Source organism: Callorhinus ursinus, unplaced genomic scaffold (genome assembly GCF_003265705.2).
Source record: "Callorhinus ursinus isolate GAN/ISIS: 27379988/994484 unplaced genomic scaffold, GSC_fseal_2.0 scaffold38, whole genome shotgun sequence".
In the NCBI taxonomy this organism is placed as follows: Eukaryota; Metazoa; Chordata; class Mammalia; order Carnivora; family Otariidae; genus Callorhinus; species Callorhinus ursinus.
The window spans coordinates 9,468,063-9,491,345 of record NW_027397100.1 but is presented as its reverse complement, the minus strand read 5'-3'; the positions used below and the strand labels follow the sequence as shown (position 1 = coordinate 9,491,345).

The 23,283-nt window shown below is 49.6% G+C and overlaps 1 protein-coding gene across 5 annotated transcripts in view; it reads right to left on the bottom strand.

Annotated features, from left to right (window-relative positions):
* MTCL2 (microtubule crosslinking factor 2) overlaps window positions 1–23,283 on the bottom strand; it is a 68,626-nt gene that overhangs the window by 14,117 nt on the left and 31,226 nt on the right. For 4 of the 5 annotated variants that reach the window (XR_012374709.1, XM_073880464.1, XM_073880466.1 and 1 more), the window contains exons 4-12: window positions 16,707–16,769; window positions 14,871–16,049; window positions 13,557–13,697; window positions 10,941–11,066; window positions 9,760–9,990; window positions 4,702–4,806; window positions 3,579–3,746; window positions 1,824–2,057; window positions 692–763 (exon numbers count right to left, since the gene is read on the bottom strand). Coding sequence is in view for 4 of the 5 variants with exons in the window: in XM_073880464.1 (XP_073736565.1) it covers window positions 692–763; window positions 1,824–2,057; window positions 3,579–3,746; window positions 4,702–4,806; window positions 9,760–9,990; window positions 10,941–11,066; window positions 13,557–13,697; window positions 14,871–16,049; window positions 16,707–16,769 (2,319 nt within the window). In the remaining variant the exon portion in view is untranslated. The remainder of the gene's footprint in view (window positions 1–691; window positions 764–1,823; window positions 2,058–3,578; window positions 3,747–4,701; window positions 4,807–9,759; window positions 9,991–10,940; window positions 11,067–13,556; window positions 13,698–14,870; window positions 16,050–16,706; window positions 16,770–23,283) is intronic. The other variant, XM_073880465.1, reaches the window with a different exon arrangement.

The following is a 23,283-nucleotide window of genomic DNA, read 5'->3' as shown; positions in this document are numbered from 1 at the left end:
GGTCTCCCCCTGGTTCCAGAGCAGGTCCCCTGGGACTTGCACCCGTTTTTCTGAACCTGCATCACCAGCCCTCTTGAGCCCCAATTAAATCCTCTCCTGCCTCAGTTCCCCACAGTTAGTGTTTGTGGCTTGCAACCACATCTCCTAACACACCACCTCCTCGGGCCGTCCTCAGCAAAGAGCCGTTACGGTCACTTGTTTGTTTACTGAGAACGCTGCTCCGTGGACAAGGCCCCTGAGGCTTGGGAGCAAATTTTACCAAAGTGACCTAACTGGTCTCCAAAGAGAGGGTGGGCTAAAGCAGAGAATGTGATTCTCATCTTACCGCGGAGGCAACTGGAGCCCAGAGAGGGAGAGAGTGACTCGCTCAAGACCACACAGCTATTCAGCGGCCTTGCTTTTCAGGAAGGCACAGCTGAAACCAAGAGAGGGCAAGCACCTGGCCAAGAGCACCAAGACAGCCGTCTCTCTCCTGGGCGTGGGAGGACGGAGCTGACAGACGGCTCCTCACAAGTCCCCAGCCATCGGCTGCAACAACGGGGTATAGATCCCAGGACTGAGGAGCCCAGAATGCAAGGGGGCGACCTGTGGGACAGAGTTAGCCTCCTCCCCGTCACATCCCTCACAAGTGAGGGACTTGGCAGTGCAGCCAGGAACCAAGAGAATACGAACGGCCTGCTACCCTGCTCACCTCTTTCCAGCTATTGTCCTGCTTCTCCAGGTCTGAGTGCTTCAGGATCCAGGGTTCAGCGGCCTTCTGCAGCTGGGCAAGGGTAAAGAGGATGGTCAGTGGCAGGCGAGGCTGGAGAGCGGGGCCTCGCTCTGGGCACGGCCAGTCCCCAGGCGCTGCTCGTAGCTCAAACGACCCGGTCATGGACGAGGAACCAGCTTCCCAGTGGGCAGCAGCTCCGAGCCACCAAAAGATGGATTTGGAAAATGACCATGAAAGCAACCACTTACAGGCATCCTTATAGACGCCCTTCTGTCTGCTCCAGTAACGGCTGTCACTACTATGCTACTTCATGCTGCAAATCCTGGACCAGCTAGGTCGGCTAAGCAGCACCCCTAGTGTGGGGGCCCCACATTAGGAATGAGGCCGGCCCCTACACTCTGTCCTGAACAGCTCTTTATGAAAGAGGCAAATCAGTATAAACAATGTGTATCTCACGATTACATTAAATCAGCATAAACAATATGTGTCTCACGATTACATTCTTGATTAGGAAAAAAAAAACGATCTCTGTGAATACAAATTTAAGTAGCAAGAAAAGAAAGGAATGGGTTGGAGTATGCTTTTGTAATATTTGGGTCTTATATAAAGATGAAGTCCTGATTTAAGTAATTAAAAGAAAAAGTAAAACAAAGGAAAAAAGTCAAAGAGTGGCGCATAGAAGCTTGGTAAGGAGCACCTGGGTACACGATGTGAACTCTAGTAGGGTGTAATGGTCAATGATGGTTTTTTCCTATGCCCCCTCTTTTGGTTGGAGGACTCTAAATTCCCCAAATTTTCAGGGTTCGGTAGGCTCTAGGCGTAGGCACATGACTTAACAACTGGCCAATAAGCCTCGTGGAAAAGGAAAACTCTCTTTCCATTGCCTTTGGTAAGCCGGGAAGGTCTGAGCACAAAACTAACAGTGACCGTATCCGAGGACAGCTTGCTTACGAATAAAGCACACAGGAAAGCAAGCCTGAGAGAATGGCAGAGAGACAGACCTAGCGCCTAGTGCGGTCTCTGAGCACCTGGATCCAGCTATAACTGAAGGCGATCCCAGCCCCAGACTTCTCCCACAGTGAGTCCCCCTGGTGGCTGGAGCAGGCCTCACCTGGCTCAGGCGGTTCTGCAGCTCCTTCACCTGCTGCTCCACCTGCTGCTTCTCACCCTGAAGCCGCTCCACCAGCTGCAGCTTCTCCTGGCTCCAGTTGCGCTCACTGATCTGCAGCTGCCGCGTCAGCTCCATGACGGCGCTGTAGGACTCAGCCAGCAGGTGCTGTTGCTCCTCACGCTCCCGCTGCAGGGCTGCCCGTTCCCCAGCCCCCTTGCCAGCCTTCAGCTCCATCTGCAGCACAAGGAAGAGCAAACTGGGTGGCTGGCACCAGGAGACCCTTCCTCTCTGGCCCCCTGGCCACCCTCCTTGCCTCTCAGGCACCCGCAGGGGGTGGCAGGGGGGAGAGCTCTGCTCTGAAGACCCTTAACCGGCTCACTACCCCATGCAGAACTAAGCCCTCCTCACAGCCAGGCCTTGCTCAAGCATTATCTCAGCATCCTTGTGAAATCTAGCAAGACAGCTACCTTTTACGTTATTTTGCAGAGGAGAAAGAGGTTCAAAGAGGTTACATTATTTGTCCCAGGTCACGCAGCCACAAAATAGCAGAGTTTCCTAGTTATTGCTTCTCATATTTTATCAACTCTCCCAAGTGGTCTGGGTTTACGGTTGGGGAGTGATACGCACCCACAGTCACATAATGAATGTGTGAATCAGTCCAGTATGACGGCCTTCACGGCACCGAGCCTCAGGGTGGCAGGACGTAAACATGCAGCCTCAAGCCATCAGTGTGCCCCAGATCCCCCAGGCTGTGGTCTGGTATATTAGCCCCCACAGGGGCCGGTCAGCCTCCCGGTGGGTAGGGGCACCTGGAATGTCTGGGTTTGGGGAGCAGCAGGAACAGTCAGAGGAAAAGAGGGTGACAGGGAAGCCAGAAGCCTGTGAGCACTGGGAAGAAGGTTGGGATCATGGTAATGAGAAGCCAGGAGGGGCAGAGGTTTGGGGAGCAAAAGTCAGGTCTGCTACTTCCTAGCTGGGTGACCTTGGGAAAGAAACTTAACCCTTCTGTGCTGGTTTTGTTACTTGTCCAGCAGTGACCATCAGTGTACACACCCCCACGGGGCCCATGATGCCCAGGAAGGCAGCCTGCAGCAAGGGCAGACCTGTTGGAAGCTGGGACCTGAAGAGTCGTGGCAGGTGGGTTTGGTGGTGATGGTCAGGGCACTCCCTCTGAGTGGGAGGAAACCCACCCTCTCACTTTTCACACCAGAGGAGGGCAGCAACTTGCCTCTGGGCACACAGCAGAGACCACACCTCCAGGGCTCCCGGTTAGGCTCCTGTGGTCACACTGGGTTGTGGGGAGGGGAGTCCCCCAGTTAGTGTGGAAGGAGTAAAACAAAGCCAGGGAGCAAGGAATGAAGGGGATCCTTATGGGCGTGGGGAGCGAATGAGGAGAGCAGGCAGAGAAGCCTGACCATGCACGTGAAGGATGTCACCAGGTGCAGACAGGCATTTAAGCATCTGGCTTCACCCCTGAACCCAGGGTGCAGCAGATGTGCCAGTGATGTCCTGTGCCCATCTGCCTTCACTTTCCTTCCTTGGCCCAGTGACTCCCAGTCCCCAGTGTTTGTGGTACCCTTGCTGTATGCCTCAAGGTAAATCTCTTGCCTTCTCTGGGTCAAAAGAGGAGGTAAAGGGGTTCCTATGCTTCTTAGGAGCATGGCTTGGGCATCATGCTCTCAGATCTGACAGCTGTGAGGGCTTAGATGACGGAGGCACAAAGCGGGAAATGTCTCTGACAGGTAGGGGACTCACCTGGGCAGTATGGCTCTTCAACTCTGCCCGCTCCGTCTCCCAGGTGGCCTTGGCCTTGGCAAACTGCTGCTGGAGCTCAGTCAGACCACGGCGTTCATCTCGAAGCAGCCAGCACAGCTCCTTCAGTGTCACCTTCATGTCGGCCAGTGTCTTGATATACTCGTTGGGCTGCAGATGGGGGCAAGGCCTGGGTCAGGAGCTTCGGGGGGGGGGAAAGGGGAGCCTGTGCTGGGAACACTCACCCAGAGTCCAGCCTGGGACTCTACCCAGTCTCGAGCAAACCCCATGACCTCCCCAGGTCATCTCACCCAGCCAAGCCCAGGCCTGGCCACCTCCTAGGCTGACATGTGCCCCAGCCTCACATGAACAAAAAACCCCTGAGGTCACAGCAATTATTATTCAGCCTAAATGTGAGATAGGCCCTGGCTTCTTCGAGCTTCTGCAGACTCTAGGCTCTGGGTCTTTGTCCTTGCCCAAGATGCGCCTCTCTGACCCACTGTGGGCCACATGGGGAATCCCAACTATGCAGCCTCCCTGACAGCCTGACTCAGTCCCCATCTTCTCTCCTTGGCCCATGACCTGTTTCCCACCTACCCAAGCTCATTGTGTATGACCCTGGGAGCCTGTCCCCATTGCTCTCTCTGCCCCCTGGCTTGATCTGGGGGTCAGACCACAAGGCCTCTCTTCATTCGACCCCAACTTGATGTCCTTACCCCCACTATGTACATCCCAAGCCGCAGCCAATCCCAGAATACCCTGCCACACTTCTGCACACACAGTTCTCTAGGTCCAAAGGGCCTTTTCCCCACTCTCTGTTATGCAAGCTCCCATTTATCCTTCGAAACCCACCATCTCTTACCCGTTCTCTGTGACACTGTCCCCTATACTCCAGACAGAATTAACTGCTCTCTTGCATGTGACCACGCCGTCCCTCAGCTGTCACTGCCCCTGGATAACTTCTGAACCCCACAGCACTCAGCATCTGGGGCCAGTAACCAGGCAATGACCCTCTGCAGCTCCAGTGCCCCATGCAAGACAGGTCAGGGAAAGTGGCAGGAAGCGATCACTAAACAGACAAAGGAAGCACGGGCAGGACAGGACTGGGAAGGGGCTGGGAACGCACCGTGTTTTGGGTCCAGCTGTCCCCTGCGCAGGTCTTGTTATCTGAATGCTGGGCATTTAATTCCTCTTCCTCCATTAGCAGGTACAGCTCCTTCATGCTATTTACCTATTTTTAAAAAACCACATTCAACGGGGGCTAGAAGGGTGTCATGCCTGGGAGTCTGACCATCAGGAGAGGGAATTCAGGCTAGCGGCCCAGATGGAAAGGGTACAACACAGCCAGGCAGGAAGAAAGAATGGGGGTTGATGGACCAGGATGGATCAAAGGCACTCTATTTGGACACTGATTTCCCAAATTTTAACTCTGGCTCCTGGGCACCATCAAGGCCTAGGAGTACAGCTGGAAAGGCACGCCCTTCTGTCCTCCCACACAACCTCCTCTGCCCCAAGGGCCATGAGGCATCCTGGAGAGCTACTCAGAAATAACCATGTTGACAGGCTGGGTCCACAGGTAGACCCTGTGGGTGGAATAAAAGGGCCATGGGCACCCCCATAATTATAGAAAAGGCAACCAAAGGTTGGGGTGGACAGAGGGAACCCTCCTAGGAGGGGCTTTGCTGCTGATGGATTCTGCTTAGAAGTCCAGAGCCAGCCAAGGAAACCAGGGTACTAGTTCAGGCTGGGAATGAAGCAGAAGGAAGCTAGCTTCTGACTGGGGCACTGATTCATCATTCACTCAACAAAGAGTTACTGAAAACCTACCATGCACCGGGCCCTGTTTCTGGAGCTGGAGACATCCCAGTGAACAAGACAGACAAAAACCTTTGTCCCCATTAGCTACCATTCCAGTAGCAGGAAAACAAACAAATAAGTGAAATGTATGAAATGGCATTAAGTGTCTAGAATGTCACACAGTAAAGAGCCCCGGGGGAACAAGAGCAAGCCAAGTAGCTGGGGTGTGCTGCGTGTGGGTAGTCAAGGAGGGCCTCAGAGAGATACGGTATTTGGGCCAAGTCCTGAAAGAGCTAAGAGAATAAGCCATGTGAACATCTGCAGGTCGAGAATTCTGGGTAAAGGGCACAGCAAATGCCAAGGTCCTGAGGTGGGAACATGTCTGTGTGAGGGAAGCAGGAGAGCCAGGGAGAAAGTGAGAGAGGTACGGGGAACAAGGCTGGCCGCCCAGGCCCGGGACTTGTAGGGACTTCGGCTTCTGCTCTGGGTGAAATGGGAGCCAGGAGGGACGCCCACCTGACATGCAGTTTCACGAGATCACTGCAGCTGCTGAGCTTACTGGGCAGCAACAGAAGCCCCTATCACAAAACTCGGGGGGATGCCATCCATGTGCAATATATGCCGTCTGGGGTACCTCCTTGTACCCTTCCGAATGCAAGATGCTTGGTGGAAAGGTGCAAGAGCAGAGCCGGGAGGCCAGGTAAGAAACCTGCAGTGAAAATCCAAGCAAGAAGTGATGGTGGCTCAGCCGGCAGGGAGGGCAGAGCGGCTGGGTCAGCCTCTAGATAGAGTCTGGACAGCATCACAATGTGCAAGAAAGGCCATTTAAGCCATGTACCTGGACAAGCTCCTCAAGGGAGCAGGTGGAGTTAAGGGAGAGACGTAGCCCAAGGGCTGAAACTCGGGGACTCTGATATTAAGAGAGGGCAGGGAGAAAAGGAGGGTCCAGCCAAGGAGATCAAGAAAGAGCAACCAGTGAGGTGGAAGGAAACCCAAGACAGTGTGATGTTCTAGAAACCAAATGAAGAAGGGTTTCTAATGTCAGCACAGGCACCGAGGCTGGGAAGTATGGGGTGGAGGGTGCAGGGCAGGGCCTGCCTGAATAAACATCCCAATTCTGTCTCTGGTCACGAGTATCTAAACATATAGACTATGGTTGTCTGTAGGCACAGGTGCACAATTCTTTCTCCAAAACCCTTGGGGCCAGGTGTGCTCGGAATTCAGAATGCATAGGGATTTAGAAAGACAATGTGGGGGGTGCCTGGGTGGCTCAGTCGTTAAGCGTCTGCCTTCGGCTCACATCATGATCCCAGGGTCCTGGGATCGAGCCCTGCATCAGGCTCCCTGCTCCATGGGAAGCCTGCTTCTCCCTCTCCCACTCTCCCTGCTTGTGTTCCCTCTCTGTCAAATAAATAAAAAAAATATTTAAAAAAAAAAAAAAAAAGAAAGACAATGTGGTACCTACACTGTATATTGTACCACTGCCCCAGCAGGGCCTGGTATAACACTCATGCTCTAGCACACTCACATTTCCCCTACAAACATATGAATATTAACATGAAATGGGATAAATAAAGGTTTTGCTGCCAAATGAATGTCAGGCCAATCTTTTCCAACTGAGTTAGATACAACCAAACACAGCTCTCAGAGCTTCTGGATTTCAGAACTGAGGCAGGGAATCAAAGACCTTTGTCTGCAGTAGAATGGGAATAACAGCTATCTGCATATCATAGCATATTTGTAAAGATGAAATGCAGTAATTCACCTAAAGTATTTAAAACGTACCTAGAACACCATACTCAATGTCTGAGGGATTTTTATCATTCACATGTATAATATCATTTCACACATATAATTCTGCAGGTATGGACACATATTCTTTGAGAGTATGAATGTATATCAAGTTTATTTTATTTTATTTATTTTTTATTTTTTTTGGCAGCAAAGCAAGGTTTATTGAGCGATAGCAAAGTGATAATACAAAGCTCCCAAGGAGGGAGGAGACCCGAGGGGGTTGCCCTCAAGTTTATTATTTATATAGTTATATGTATTTGCTTATATCATATTTATATACATATATATATCTATTTTGACAATGTATGTGGTTATGTTGGTATCTTTTTTTTAAAGATTTTATTTTTTTTTAAAGACTTTATTTATTTATTTGACAAAGAAAGACACAGCAAGAGAGGGACCACAAGCAGGGGGAGCGGGAGAGGGAGAAGCAGGCTTCCCGCGGAGCAGGGAGCCTGACGCGGGCCTCGATCCCAGGACCCTATGATCATGACCTGAGCCGAAGGCAGATGCTTAATGACTGAGTCACCCAGGTGCCCCTAAAGATTTTATTTATTTGAGAGACAGAGAGAGAGAGAGAGAGAGAGCATGAGTGGGGATGGGGAGGGGCAGAGGGAGAGGGACAAGCAGACTCCCCAATGAGCAGGGAGCCTGACATGGGGCTCGATCCCAGGACCCCGAGATCATGACCTGAGCTGAAAGCAGACACTTAACCAACTGAGCCACCCAGGCACCCTGGTTATGTTTATATCTTATCAATTATGTCTACTTCAGTAAATGTATTTCTATGAATTATAGGCACATATATTATTTAATTTTCTATGCTTACTTTTTTCTTCCAAATTAAGTTTCTGTTTCTCTTTGTTACTCCAGTACATGGAAATAGCTAGAAAGATTTATACCAAATATGGAGGATTTGCCTGAGACAAACTTCCTTAAAATATAGGCTATGTGGCCTCCAATTCACTTTGGAGGGTGTAGGGGAACATCCAACTTAGCAGCCACAACTGGGCTTCAGGTGAAATCAAAATAGTGGTTAAAAAGAAACAAATCAATATGGTGGTTCCCCAAAATATTAAAAATAAAACTACCATATGAACCAGCAATCCCACTTCTGGGTACCTATCCAAAGGAAATGAAATCTGGATCTCAAGGAGCTATCTGCAGGCTCATGTTCTTTGCAGCATTATTCACGATAGCCAAGATATGGAAACGACCTAAGTGTTCACAAATGAATGGATAAAGAAAATGTGCTGTATATATACAATAGAATATTATTCAGCCATAAAAAAAAGAAGAAAATCCTGCCAGTTTTGACAAATGGGTGGTTGTGAAATAAGTGAAATAAGCCAGACACAGAAAGACAAATACTGCAAGATCTCACTTACATGTGGAATGGAAAAAAAGCCAAACTCGTACAAGCAGCAAGCCAAACAGTGGTTGCCATGGGCAGGGAAGTGGGGGAGGGGGGTCGGGGTGGGGCGATGCTGGTCAAAGGGTACAAAGTTTCAGTTATGCAGGATGAATAAGTTCTGGAGATCTATGTACAGCATGGTGACTACAGTTAGCAATACTGTATACTTGAAATTTGCTAAGAGAGTAGATCTTAAGTAGTCTCACTATAAAAAAAAAAAGAGGGGTGCCTGGATGGCTCTGTGGGTTAAGGGTCTGATACTTGATTTCAGCTCAGGTCATGATCTCAGAGTTGTTGAGTTCAAGCCCTGCACTGGGCTCCATGTTGAAGTAGGCCCAGTGTGGAGCCTATTTAAATTAATTAATTAGTTAATTAAAATAAAAGAGGTATATTCATAAGTCAAAAATAAACAGCAATTAAAAGTATGTCCTGGGTTGTTCCCCATATGGGCCACCAAAAAGCAGCAACAACGACTACTTTTATATGCAAAACATGGATGAATCTCAAAAAATTATATTGAGCAAAAGAAGCCAGACACAAAAGACTACATGCACTTATATGAAGTTCTAGAATAGGCAAAATTAATCCATGGTATAAGAAATCAGAACAGTGCTGACAGCTGGGGTGGGCATATTGACTGGAACAGCAGGGATCCTTTGGGGGCACTGGAAATGTGCTCTGTTGTGATCTGGGCAGGGACTATACAGGTGTACATGACAAAACTTCATCAGCTGTACACATAAGATGGGTGCACTTTACTCTATGCAATGTATACCTTAAAAGAATAAAAAAGAATATGTACCATATTGGCATGTAATGCAATAGTGACAAAACTAGATTATTAAATTTACCTAAATACTGTTGCCTGCTGAGGACTCAGGTTCATTAAGAAGGGAAATGAACAAATATTAGAGAGGTGTTAAAGACCTATCAGCTCTCTCTGGGGAGTGACCAAGTCTGTCTCCATCACAGTATCCCCAGCACCTGCCACAGCGTCCAGTAAAGAGCTGGTTCTCAACCAGCTGATGCTGAGTGAGTGAATGAATGCAGGGATGGAAGCCTGCAAGTTGATGGCTTGGAGATGAGCCTCAGGACTGGGTCAATGCCACTTGGGTGTCCCTCTAGTCCAATCTTCCCCACCCTACCCCTGCCCTAGTCCCAGCCCCAGGGGAACCATACCTCAAGGAAGTCATCCCCCTCGCTGGGCAAAATCTTGCCCTGCCGCCAACGCTTGAGGAACCACCTGAGCTTCATGAAGAGCAGCAGGAAGTTGTGCTTGAACTGCTGGGACTCCTGCACCAGCATGTTCTTCTCCTGGCTCCAGAATTTCTGTTCCAGCCTCCGCTGGAGGCTCAGACTCTGCAGCTCAAACTCCCGCCTCAGGAGCGCCCTCTGCTGGTCCTCTTTCAGCTGGGAGGGGGACAAGAGTGTGAGCACCCCCAGCTGTCTTCCCAGCACTACCTTTTCCAGTTCCAGGCCTCAGAAAAAGACAGAGACGAAAGCTCGGGAGGTGCCTCTTGGTGATCCCTGCCAGGGACTCTACCAGTATCAGCTCATTCTGTTGAGATAGAAACTCCAGGGAAGAGAAATTCATAAAAGGAACAATCACAGTTATGGATCATTGAGAAGTGGGATTTGAATCCGGCTCTGCCTCATTATAAAAACCATGACATCACATAATGAGCACATACTGGCTGCCAAAGTTTCACAGGAATTCTCACACCTGATAAGGAACCTGGGAGGGTGAGCAATGATGGTGGGAAGGGGTGACCCATGTCGAGGGCAAAGGGCACGCCAGGAGAGAGAAGATACAAATCCCGAGGAAGGAATGCGATGTGATGACTGAGAGAGCAGAGACTGGGATTAGAATCTCGCCCTGAAGGTGCAACCTGGGCCAACTGCTTCAGCTCCCTGGGCATCAGTCTCCCCATCTTTAAAATGGGGACACCTCAGGGGAAATCCTAAGGACTAAAGGACATAATGTGTGAAAAGAGCATTGCACAGCCCTGACATACAGTAAGGGCTTAATACATGCTTTCTATTAGCAGGACTACCAGCCTGGATTAGCAGCCAGACCTCTGGCCTTTCTGTACAGGTTTTCACCTGTATAGTTGGGAAAAGGAGGCCCAGAGAGGAGACAGGATTGGCCTGAGCTCACACAGGCAGTCAATGACAAGCCCAGGACTCCAGCCCAGGAGAGCTAATGCACAATCAAGTACGGCTAGGGCCAGAAGACTCAAGTTTCCCGGTGCCCTTGCTTTCTGAAGACCCGTGGAGCCCTAAGGTTTCTGCCTTCCGTTCAGGGAAGAGAAGTTGGAGCCGGTGTTGGGGGGGCGGAGGGTGCACCAGGCATCACCCACCTGGACCACTTTCTGGTTGAAGTTTTCGGCCTCCTCCCTCCGTAGCTGCCGCTCCTGGGAGAGCTGCTCTTGCAGGCCCCGGAGGCTGTCATGGGCCTCGGCCAGCACCAACTGCAGCTCCTTGATCTGGGATAGGGATGAGGGACACAGAGGGAGAGAGTTGGGGGGGGAGAGGGGGGATGGAGCTGTGGTCAGAGGATGAGAGTTAAGTGGGGTCCAAGCTGTCCCTGGAATACAAATGAGGCACAGCGGCTGACCCTACTTCAGGGAGTCGTCATGACAATTAAACAAAATAGTGCACATCAAATTTAGCTATTATAATTTCACCTTGGTAATTTCTCTCTTTGAAATGCATTTTTAAGAAAATAACATGCTGAGAAAGCTAAGTTTGATTCACGAAGATGTTCGTTGTCTCATTGTTTATAATTACAAAAATTTAGAAACAACTTGGATAAATAAAGGGATTAATAGGTGTGGTTAACAGGTCTATACATACATAAAAGTCCATTCAACTGTACACTTAAGGATAGTGTCCTTTATTGCATGTATATTATTATGTTATACTTCAATTAAAAATTAGGAAAGATATATACCTCAAAAGAAAAACAGAAGGGACATGGACACACACACTTAAATGTGAACAGTGGTTAACTGACAAGCTCGTGATCTTGACTTCCTTCTTTATATCTTTATGCAATGCTGCTTAGGGATTTTGCTGTAGTTATTTGTTGCTTATAAGGTCTACATAATAAAGTCTTAAGAAAAAGACAGTAAACCTCTATACGTATTGAGGGGAAATTGTGTTTATAAGTATTTGTAGCTAAACAGGGAAAAATAACCTATTCTATTAGAAGTCAGGATGACGACTGGACAGGGACCAGAAGGGAGGCTTCAGGGACAGGTCAGGCTCTGTTTATTAATGTGCTCGCTGATTACATAGGAGTGTTCAGTTTATAAAACTCATTTGAGCTGTCCACTTACAAGTGCTTTTCTATGTGTGTTATACTTCAATTTAAATTTTTTTAAGTATTTCTAGTAACAGAGGGAAATGTTTACGCTGTCATGTTAAACAGGAAAAAAAAAAAAAAGAAATGTCATCTGCCACTCCTACATCAAACCTTCCCAAGTACAGCAAGATGTCCCTCTGTGAAAAAAAAAAAATTATCTAGCCAATAACATGTAAACTTGGCAATGGAAGGCATTCTGACTTAAGGTATATCTTGTATGCCTATTTTATATGAAAGATCCTTTCAGGGCTGGATACTCCCAGCTACCTCTGGTGTTCTCCTTGGACTCGGTGCCTAACACAGAACCTGGCAAATTATAACTGCTCAGTAAAGAGTGGCTGCATGAAATAATAACTGAATGCATGCAGGTGAGCTGGCCTACCTCCTTTTCTCAGAAAATGAGAACTAGGGGCGCCTGGGTGGCTCAGTTGGTTAAGCGACTGCCTTCCGCTCAGGTCATGATCCTGGAGTCCCAGGATCGAGTCCCACGGGCTCCCTGCTCAGCGGGGAGTCTGCTTCTCCCTCTGACCCTCCCCCCTCTCATGTGCTCTTTCTCTCTCTCTCTTTCATTCTCTCTCAAATAAATAAATAAAATCTTTAAAAAAATGAGAACTAAATATTTCATGTTGTGTTTTGTTTTTCCCCTTTTTGCCATGGCTGCTAGGAAGCTCAGTCCACTTAGAGAGTTTGATCCATCAGCTTCCAGGGAGCTTCTTCCCCTGGGCACTTGCAGACTGGCCTTCCTGGAACCACAAAATTGCCTTCTCATGGATGTTCAGAAGAAAAAGCTGCTTAAGTTGGGGCACACACAAGGTTCTCTGTGGCTCAGGAGTCTCAGGGAGGCTCCATCCCATCCACAGGAGCCTTTTCCTACTTCAGGTTCATTAGGAAGTGCTGGGAGAGACTCAAAAGGCTTGGGAGGGGCTCAGAACCACCAGGAATTCTCAAGGACCAGGGAATCCTAGAAATTCTACAGCCTCCACCCTCTTGAATCCTCCCATGTTACAAATGGGGAAGATGCAGCCAGAGAATGGGAACATGCCCAAGGCCACAAAGCCACACTGGTGGGTCCCCTGAGGCCCTCAGATGTGTCATCTTCCTCCTCACCCAACAGGGACCAGGCTTTAATAAGGCTTTTCATGCATTTAATCCTTTCAGCAGCCCTCTGAGGGATCACCTTTATTGTAAAGGTGAGAAAATGGAGATCAGAGAGGTCAAGTGACTTGTCTACAATCTCACAGCCAGTATATAGCAGTTCCACAATTTGAACCCAATCAGCCTGACTGTAAAGATTGCTGCGCTCCTGCTAAAGAAATGAGTGGTTTCGTTAAATGACATAAATTATTGAATTCCCAGTGAAATTTAGTATAGCAAAACAAAATCCATTTCTTCAAATGAGTTTATAAGCTTCCTTTTAATCAGGCCAAGAAAAGGGCCCAAACTTCCTTGTCTCCCTTTTAGTCCCCGTTGCCAGGAAGCGTGGAACCAAATGGAATACTCAAAACCCACATCATCACCAGCTAAGCTTCTCCACAGATTGCCCAGCCTCTGGGAGGCCCCAGCCATTCTCCTCCTGCCCTCCCCCTCGCTCAATCAGGCCTAGGCCCACCTCAGAGGCGTAGGAATCATTGTCTTCGGCTCGGTAAGCCCTGAAGTTCCGGCCGGGGTCGGGCTTGGAGTCCAAGTCACCACTGCGGAAGGGCTCTCGTATCCTGGGCTCCCATTCCGGCAGATCCCTGAAGTCAGGCGGCTGCACCCAGAGGCACAGGCAGAAGAGACCAAAGGTAACTATGGGGAGGGGCCCAGGGGGTGCCAGAAGCAGCCCCCACCCCAGGCCCTGGGCTCTAAAAGAGGCTCTGACCACCCACTTGAGGGCTGGGGCCTCAGTGGATTCAGCTCTGCAGCCCAGACCTGGGCCTACAACTACTCAGTGAGTCTCTGTCGAAAGGATGAATGAGTAGCTAGGTGGTGAGTGAAAACCCTGATCCTGTGTATGTCTGTCTTGTGCACAAACCTTCTGAGCCAGCCTCAACGGTCCTACCACATGTGTGGCCTCAGCTCATTCCTACCTCAAGAAGAACCAAGGGGTAGACTTAACATGGGGGGGAGGGGTGTCTGCCTGCTTAAAAAAGCAAGATCAAGCCAGATCTGCAGGGCACAGATTAAAGAAATTACGGCACAACTACACTGTGTAGTTGCCGAAAAGAAAGAGCTAAATCTCTGTACACACAAGGAAAGACCCCTCCCATTGTTCTCCGGATGAAGATGCTCCCTGCAACCCAGCTACCCTCCTTCCCTTTGTCCGCTGGCACGCCATGCTCCTTCCAGCTATGATGCCTTCTCATGGGCTGCTCCCTCTGCTTACAACACTCTTTCCCTGCTCATCTACCCTTCTGATCTCAGCTCAGATCAGAGGCCTTTCTTGACCCAGACACGAGGTCAAGTTGCTTGTTCACAGAACCAAGTGCCCTTCCCTGAGAGCCCTCATATCCGTTTGTCATTTCACATTCAGGGGCCTGATATTTTGATTAACATCTTTCCTCCCCGGAGGGCAGGAATCAGGTCTGGTTTTGCTCCAGCACCGAGCACAAAAAGCATACAAACAATACATACAGCAGTGTAAGCGCATGAACCACTAGACACGTTACACAAGAAAAATCAGTTGCGTGGTAACAGCAGGTATCACATAAAACAAGTTGAGTGAAAAACAAGTCCACGAGAGGCTATGTAGAGAAAGACTTCAAAGGGCATGCTGTGATGATGACATGGTCATGTTCTGGGTGGTGATGACACCAGCGTGCTCCCCTCGGGAAAACTCATTCAGCCGTATACTCGTGGGCTGTGTGCTTCTCTGTCCTGTGTATGATTTGGTGAAAAGTTTCTAACAAGAAAGGTAACAAGGCCTGTGACTGGGACATCTTACCTGGAAGTCTGAGCCAAGGTCTTTGGCCAAAAGAATCTCCTTGGAGGGCCCCTGGGAGCCCAAGGCAGGCAGCGCCGGGAAGGGCTCTGGCTGCTCCTTGGCAGAGTTTCCGACCACAGCGTCCGCCTTCCGCGTGAAGGCATTGAGCTCCTGCTGGAGCATGCTCAGCCGCACCAGGATGGCATGGATGAGCTTGGTGTCCCTGGGACCCTCGCTGTTGTCAGGGGCCTCATGCAGCCGAAAGTCAGCACACTCATTGTCCAGGTACAGGCGGAGGCCGGCCGAGAAGCCGTTGGCGTCGGCCACCAGGACATCGATGGCCTTGCTGACCAGGGCAGCCTGCTCCCTCAGCCCAGGCAGTGCCTCGGCCTCCCTGGCTCTGCAGAGCCGGGCAGCGTGGGGGCCGTGGGCCTCGCCAAGAGCCGCAGGCACACACTGGGCAGAGTCCCCGGCCTCGGCGTCCGTCTCCAGCATGGGCCGCGTGCTCTGGCAGGAGGCGAGATCACAGCGCTGGAGGTTGGAGAGGAGCACCCGGTTCTCGTACTGCAGCTTCTTGACCTTGCCGCTGAGCTCGCCGATCTGCAGCTTGGCGGCCGTCAGCTCCTCCTGCGAGGGCTCGCTGAGCACGGAGCAGCTGTCCTCCGACAGCGTCACGTCCAGCTCGTGCTCCGAGCGGTACTTGGCCAGCTCGGTCAGCAGCAGCTTGTTCTGCTCCTCCAGCTCTGCCGAGGAGCGCCGGAGCAGCTCGGCCTCCTCCTCCACAAACTGCAGGTGTCGCCGCAGCTCCGCCAGGCTTTCCCCGCACTCGCCGCCCCCCAGCGCCGAGAAGGCCAGGCGTGCCTCCGCGCCACCGCCGCCACCGTGATCCTTCATGTCGTCCATCTCCGCCCGCAGGCCTCGGTTTTCCACCTCCAGCTCCACGATGCGGCGGCTCAGCAGGTTGGCTTCCTCCTCCACCAGCTTCAGGTGCACCTTCAGCTCGGTCTCCCGGGAGTGGGGCGCATCAGCCAGCTCCTCGGCGGACAGGGCGCTGTCCAGATCGCCGTAGAGCGAGCGGTACTTGAGCAGCTCCTCTTTCATGCTGTCGTTCTCCTTGGCGAGCTTGGTGAGCTTCTTGCACATGAGGGCTGACTCCTCCTTTGCAAAGTGCAGCTGGCACTTCAGGTCTGCGCTGTCCTCCTGCAGCCCGATGGGCACGGGGACAGACAGGACCCACGAAGGTTAGCCACGCGAGGCTCAGAACTAGCCGCCGCATTTTGGGGAGCACTAATTACGTGCTGGGGGACACAGGAATGAACCAGACAAGGGCCTGACTCTCGAGGAGCAGGGGAAGCAGAGAGGGAGACCTCCTTGACATTGCAGCAAAGCTGGAGCACCGCACAGCCTGGGGAATTCTGGAGGGCTTCCTGGAGTAGGCAACATCCTGCCAGGCAACTGCTGCTGCCACTGCTGCTACCCTTACTACTATAGTTTCCTCATCTGTAAAATGGGGCAATAACACTCCCTTCCTTATGGAGCCACGGGGAAGATTCAATGAGATAATGTAGGAAAAGTGCCGGGCACACTGACAATCCAGGACCACAAGAGGTTAACTGTACTCTATGACTGACCTGCGCTACATCTGTATATACCACTTTATCCATCTGCCAGTGTGAGAACCATGGGCTCAGGGCATCGTTTTGGGAAGTGAAATGAGCACTGAAGCCAAGAAAATGAAAAAGAGGAGGGCAGGGTTGAGGCTGAGGAGGGGTGGGCTTCCCAGGCCAGTTGGGAGTTAGGCCTCGCCCTTCAGATTCAAACTTGCCTGTGGGGGCCGTGGGGGCTGCCGGGAAATACCTGCACCGAAGGCTTCTTGTCTGTCTTCCCCAGGGAGCGGGTTCCTCTTTTCTTCAAGGAATGCTAGAAATTAAAAAACAAAAACACACAAAACTGAAAGCTCATGAGGGTGATGATGGGCATCAAAGAGTAGTCAAGGTGCCTAGGCTTCCACCAAGGGCCCCCTCCTTGCCCAGCCTAGCCCAGCCACGTCCAGGCTTTGACCAGCACCAACCCCTGAGCCAGAGGGGTCCTCAAGAATACCCAGCGGGCCAGAAGCACAGGAGGAGAGGACTCTGATCACACCTGCCCAGGATTCCCCCCCCACCTCCCACCCCTACGTTATGATCCAGTTGGCCTGGGCCAAGACCCAGAAATCTGGGTTTCTGTTCTTCTGTGTCTTTCATTCATTCACCAAAGATTTCCTGAGTACCTATTATGTGCCAGGTGCGGCTAGGCATAGAGGACAGAGCAGTGACCAAGCCAGACAGGGTACCTGGGGAGGATGCTGTGGTGCTCCACCCAGATCCCTGCCTCCTCAGAACTGGGGGACTCGTTCCCCCAACTAAGACCTAAATGATCCCACGGGCTGAGGGCAGCCCCCTCCTTCCAGGTCATATGCCCTCCCTGGAGGGAGCCCACATGCAATGACTGGTCCATGGCCTCCTGCCTCAACTCAGAACAACTCTAAAACAGCCATCCCAGCTCCAGAGCTCCCCATGGGATGGGCTGAGGCCATTGGTGTGAATGCTCTGGGGCTCCTTGGTGGCATTATTCCCAAGGGGACTCTTCCATAAGCATGCAAATCTCCATTTCAGGGGAAATCCTGTCCTCATTTAATTTGGAATGCATACTAATAAACAAAATGCATGTGGGTAAAACAGATCACAATTACACAGGAGGGACTGCTCAATTTTTCACAATTTAAATTGTAAGTTTTCATGTAAAACAACGCTATAATAGTCATAATTCAAAAATCCAGAACTGATAAGGAAAGAAATTGATTTTTTTTTTAGAAATTGATACTTTTAATTAGATAAGCAAATTCTACATGGGGGAAAAGTACCCTACCCTAAGAAAGTAGAAGTATAAATGATTCTGGGGGAAAAATTTGCAATTTATTGCACTGACAAAGGGTTAATATCCTAAATACATAAAGAGCTTCATAAAATAGAAAACAAAAAGGCCAACAAACCTATATTAAAATGTGCTAGAGATATGAAAAACTGTTGACAGGAAAAGGAAGGTAAATAGTTTGTAACCATAGGATGATGTTCAACCCTATTCAAGAAGGAGAAATGCAAATTAAAACTACACCCAGATACCATTTCTCACCTATCAGATTGGCAAAAATCCAAACATCTGACAATACATTCTATTGGTGAAGCTATGGAGAAGCAGGAAAAGTCCTATACCACTGGGAAGAAAGCAAAATGGCACAAGCCCTATGGAGGGGAACTTGAGGAAATGTTAAAATAATTTTTACTAAAGTTTCTTGATGTTTAAAAAAGTCCTTCAGGGGGTGCCTGGGTGGCTTGGTTGGTTAAGAGACAGACTCTTGATTTCAGCTCAGGTCATGATCTCAAGGTCATGGGATCGAGCTCCCCCCACATCCCGGGACCACAACACGCTCAGCAGGGAGTATGCTTGAGATTCTCTCTCTCCCTCTCCCTCTGCCCCTTTGCTCTAATAAATAAATAAAATCGGGTGCCTGGGTGGCTCAGTTCGTTGGGCGACTGCCTTCGGCTCAGGTCATGATCCTGGAGTCCCGGGATCGAGTCCCGCATCGGGCTCCCTGCTCAGCGGGGAGTCTGCTTGTCCCTCGGACCCTCCCCCCTCTCATGCTCTCTCTATCTCATTCTCTCTCTCAAATAAATAAATAAAATCTTTAAAAAAAAGCTTTAATAAATAAATAAAATCAATTTTTCAAAGATTTTATTTATTTATTTGACAGAGAGAGCAGCACTCAGAGGCAGAGTGAGAAGCAGTCTCCCTCCTGAGCAGGGAGTCTGACATGGGGATCGATCCCAGGACCTGGGATCGTGACCTGAGGTGAAGGCAGACGCTTAACCGACTGAGCCACTCAGGCGCCCCTTATATATTTTTAAAAATAAATTTTAAAAGTCATTCAGTTAGATGCATGAGTCTATTGAACACTCCTTCCCGTGAGAGGGATGATTTATATTAATGTATAAAACCACACTTAGGTTGCCTTTGACTTTTCAAGTTCAACAAGTATTTTTTGAGAATGCTCCCAGGTGTTCGAATACATCCTTCCCTAACCCCCCACCTCTCATACCCATCCCTGAAGGTGAGAACCACCGACCTAATCCAAGCCCCCACTTTGCTGAAGGTGGGGAAGAAAGGTCCCACAGCAAATTCATAGCTGACCCGGGGCCAGTTCTTGACCAAGCTCTTGATATAGTTCCCAAGACTTGGGAAGGAGAAAATGTGCCTTCCTTGATGAGGGCCAGAGTGGAGGGAGCACAGTGGTTCTCAACCCCGGGCGCACATCAAAAATCACCTGGGGGAAGTTAAACAAAAAAATGCTGATCCTCCAGGTCCCAGAGATTCTGCTATAATTGGTCCAGGGTCGGTCCCAGGTATCAGTATTTTTAAACAGCTTCCCAGGTTGATTCTATTGCGCAGCCCAGGCTCGAACCAGAGAGCCAGGGAAATGAACTCCAGCTGGGGTCTGAAGTATATCTTGGAGCCCAATCAAATCCTAAAGAGACCTTTTGAAATGCAAATGAGGCAGGAAGACAGAGGCTGATATTTCAGATGCTGGGTGCCAAGAGCGGGGAGCCAGTATTTGAGAAGGGTTGATCTGGGATCTTTCAAAATCGAGGAGGAGAAGGTAGGAAATGGGGTGACGCCACAAAACAGGTACCCCCCACAAACAGCCCCTCCCACAAATGGCGCCTGGGAAGGGGGTGCTCAGACGGATACCTGGGCATGGAGTGAGTGGTGAGGTGGGGGCTCTAGGGACAGCTGATCAGGCTTGCAGATCCAGGGCGGCTTAGCACAAGCTGAGCGGGAAGGGTGGCCTCAGCTGGGAGCTGAACTCTGGCAACCCCACAACACTGAGTTTATGATCCTGGGTGAACCCCTTCCTCTCCCTACAAAATTGAGCCTCCAGGTGACCACAGCCTCTTCAAGCACTGCAGACTCCCTGGAGGGAGGAAATGAGGTGACAGGAAGGAGGCCAGCGCACTAAGAGGTCCCAGCCACCACATATAAAGGAATGAAATCATATAAAGTCTTTTTACAGGGCACCTGGGTGGCTCAGTTGGTTAAGCAACTGCCTTCGGCTCAGGTCATGATCCTGGAGTCCTGGGATCGAGTCCCGCATCGAGTCCCGCATCGGGCTCCCTGCTCAGCAGGGAGTCTGCTTCTCCCTCTGACCCTCCCCTCCTCATGTACTCTCTCTCTCTCTCAAATAAATAAATAAAATCTTAAAAAAAAAAAAAGCCTTTTGACAAAGGACGGAGGGGAGTGAGATTTCCGGACATGGTGAAGTCTCTGAGACATCTTGGTAAGGAAAAGAAGGAACTCGCGCAACAAAACCCACAACCCAAATGTCCACCAACTGATAAATGGACAAACAAAATGTGGTATATCCACACAAGGGAATATCGCTCAGCCACCGAAAAAAATGAGGTACTCATACTTGATACCACATGTGTGTATCTTGGAAAATGTTCATGCTAAGTGAAAGAAGCCAGTCACAAAAGGTCACACAATGTAGGATACCATTTACATAAAATGTCCGTAATAGGCAAATGCACAATGGCAGAAAGTGGATTAGTGGTTGCCCAGGGGCTGGGCAAGGCCACGGAGTGGCTAGGGAGTGACTGTTGACGGGCTTGGGGTTTCTTGTTAGGGCGATGAAAATGTCCTGGACCGAGAAAGTGGTGAAGGTTGTACAACTCTGAATATTCTACAAAACCACCGAACTGTATACTTTAGAAAGACAAATTTTATCGCATGTGAATTATATCTCAATAAAGCTGTTATTAAAAAAAAAAAAACCGTAGAGCATGTTACCATTTTTATAGAAATAAGGGGGCTGTGTGGGTGTGTGTGTGTGCACGCACACAGGCTGGGGAAGGTCTGAAGAATATATTATCAGGCTGTTTACAACGGGAATACAACAACCTTACACTTGGCCTACTTCTTCCCCCACATTTTTGGGGATTGGGGTGGGACATAGTTCTCCAGCTTTTTCTTTAAAATTTTTTTCATTACAAAATTTTCTAAAAATAACATACAAAAATATATTCTCACTATAAATCTACACAACGCTGACAAATCAGAAGCCCCCCACCCCCCCGCCCCAGCCATTCTCCTCCCCAACCTGAGGGTGACCACAGCTGACAGCCAGCTGGAGCTCCTTCTCGACCTTTGGCTCTGTGTTTAAAATACTGAAATAGATGGGGCTCTTTTAGACTTTCTTTCCTTCCTATGTTTACTTGACTCTGTGATCTTTGATTTTTATAATAAGCACTTTAGGCAGAAGAAAACCGCAAACATCCAGCATTTTTAAAAAGTTTGTGTTCATGCTACATTATTCTACATGTTACAGAAACCATGGATACAATATAATCCCATCTTTATTTTCTAAAAATACATAGAGAAATACACGCTGTGTGAACACAGAGAAAGGCCTAAAAAGATACAAACCAACTTGCTAACCATGGGTTAAGCTGAGTCAGGAGCAGAATTGAGGGAGGTGGTTAAGAGAGGCTTCCCTCTTCTTTTTTATGTAGGATTATTATTTCTGTTATTTTTTGGATAACACATTCACATTGTTCAAACTTCAAAACCACAAAAATGGGGGAAGGGCGGCCAACTGGGGGAAGGGGAGTGAGACACCTAGGCTTTCAGTTATGGAATGAATAGGTCTCAGGGATGAAAGGTACTGCATAAGGAATACAGTCGATGGTATTATAATAGGGTTGCCTGGAGACAGATGGGAGCTACACTTAGGGTGAGCACAGCACAATGTATAGGCTTGTTGAATCACTATGTCGTACACGTGAAACCAATGTCACGTTGTGTGTCAACTACACTTCAAAAAAAAAAAATCACAAAAAGGAATACAGTGAACCCAAGTCCCCAGTTTTCCTGCCCGAGACAAACCAATACACCTGGAGTCTGATATACGCATCCTTAGTGGTAGACTGGGCCTGCACTGATGTGCTTTTGTAGTGATATTTTTGCTTCATTGAGCTTCTGTTAGGGGAAAAAAATGCATATAGACCTATACATTTCAATATGTGTGTGCATATAAATAGAAAAATGTATTGGAAGTATACACCCCTCCCAAATAATAATTTGATAATTACTCAGAGTAAATTCCTCTGAAAACTGGATTACAGGTGAATTTTTCCTCTTTATCACTTACTTGTACTTTTTTTCTATCAGTCTTCCTCTATTAAGTATATATATATAACCTGTCGGGTGGAGGGGGAAAATCATAGTGAGATGTTTTTAATATACTTTCCCAAGACAAGTCACTGGAGGGCGCCTGGGTGGCTCAGTCGGTTAAGCGACTGCCTTCGGCTCAGGTCATGATCCTGGAGTCCCGGGATCGAGTCCCGCATCGGGCTCCCCACTCAGCGGGGAGTCTGCTTCTCCCTCCAACCCTCCCCCGTCTCATGTGCTATCTCTCATTCTCGCTCTCTCAAATAAATAAAAATCTTAAAAAAAAAAGTCACTGGACACCTTTCCAACCGGCAGAGAGGAAGCTCTGAGTGCCATGAACCTCCCTGGGAAGGGAGGGCAGCAGGCAGAGAAGAGGGGCCAGAGCAGCAAACCCTTTCAGGACCAGAGTTAACTCCAGCCTTTTCTGGTTGGAACTGAACCCCGGCATTCTAGCTGGTGTCTGGGACCGCCCTGCCCTGCCCCCCCCATCTAAGCCATTTGGGCTCCCACACTACCCTTCAGCTCTGGAGGGAAAACAAGGCAGGCTCACAGAGCACAAAGACCTCCTCCCCTCTGCAGGACAGCAGCTGGCCAGGCAGCCTGGGGTGCTGCGGTGCCCCTCCAGGGAGCCAGGGCCTGTCAGAGCCCCTTGGTGGAGCCCCCAGGGGCAGATGTTCTGGCCCCAGGCCTCAGGAGAGTGGGAAGGAAGGGGCAGGGCAAGGCAGTCCCAGACACCAACAAGAATGCCAGTCGCTAAGTGCCGGACCCCAAGGGCACATTCTTTGGCCTGGCACACATCAGGGGCTTCCCTACCTACCAGCAACTCACAAGGCCACCTTTGAGCAGCCAGGGTGGCGCCTCTAAGCATCCTTGGTCTAACGGCTCCTAGTAGGAGCAGGAGCTATGTCCTCCCTTGTCCTTCCCTAGGAGACTGGTAGATCATGTCCCCCGCACATCCAGCCCACACAGAGAGGCTGCCTGAGCACAGCTCTGCAGGGATCCCCTGCGCTCAAACACCTTCCCTGCTTCCGTCCTGCCAGGAAACAAAGACCAACCTTCAAGGAATAAAATGAACCTGCTGCCAAAACAGCCTGGCAGATTCTCACCAAATATGGAGGGGATGTTTGAAAGGGTCTCACTGAAAACACAGACTATGCTGTGTGTGCAAAAT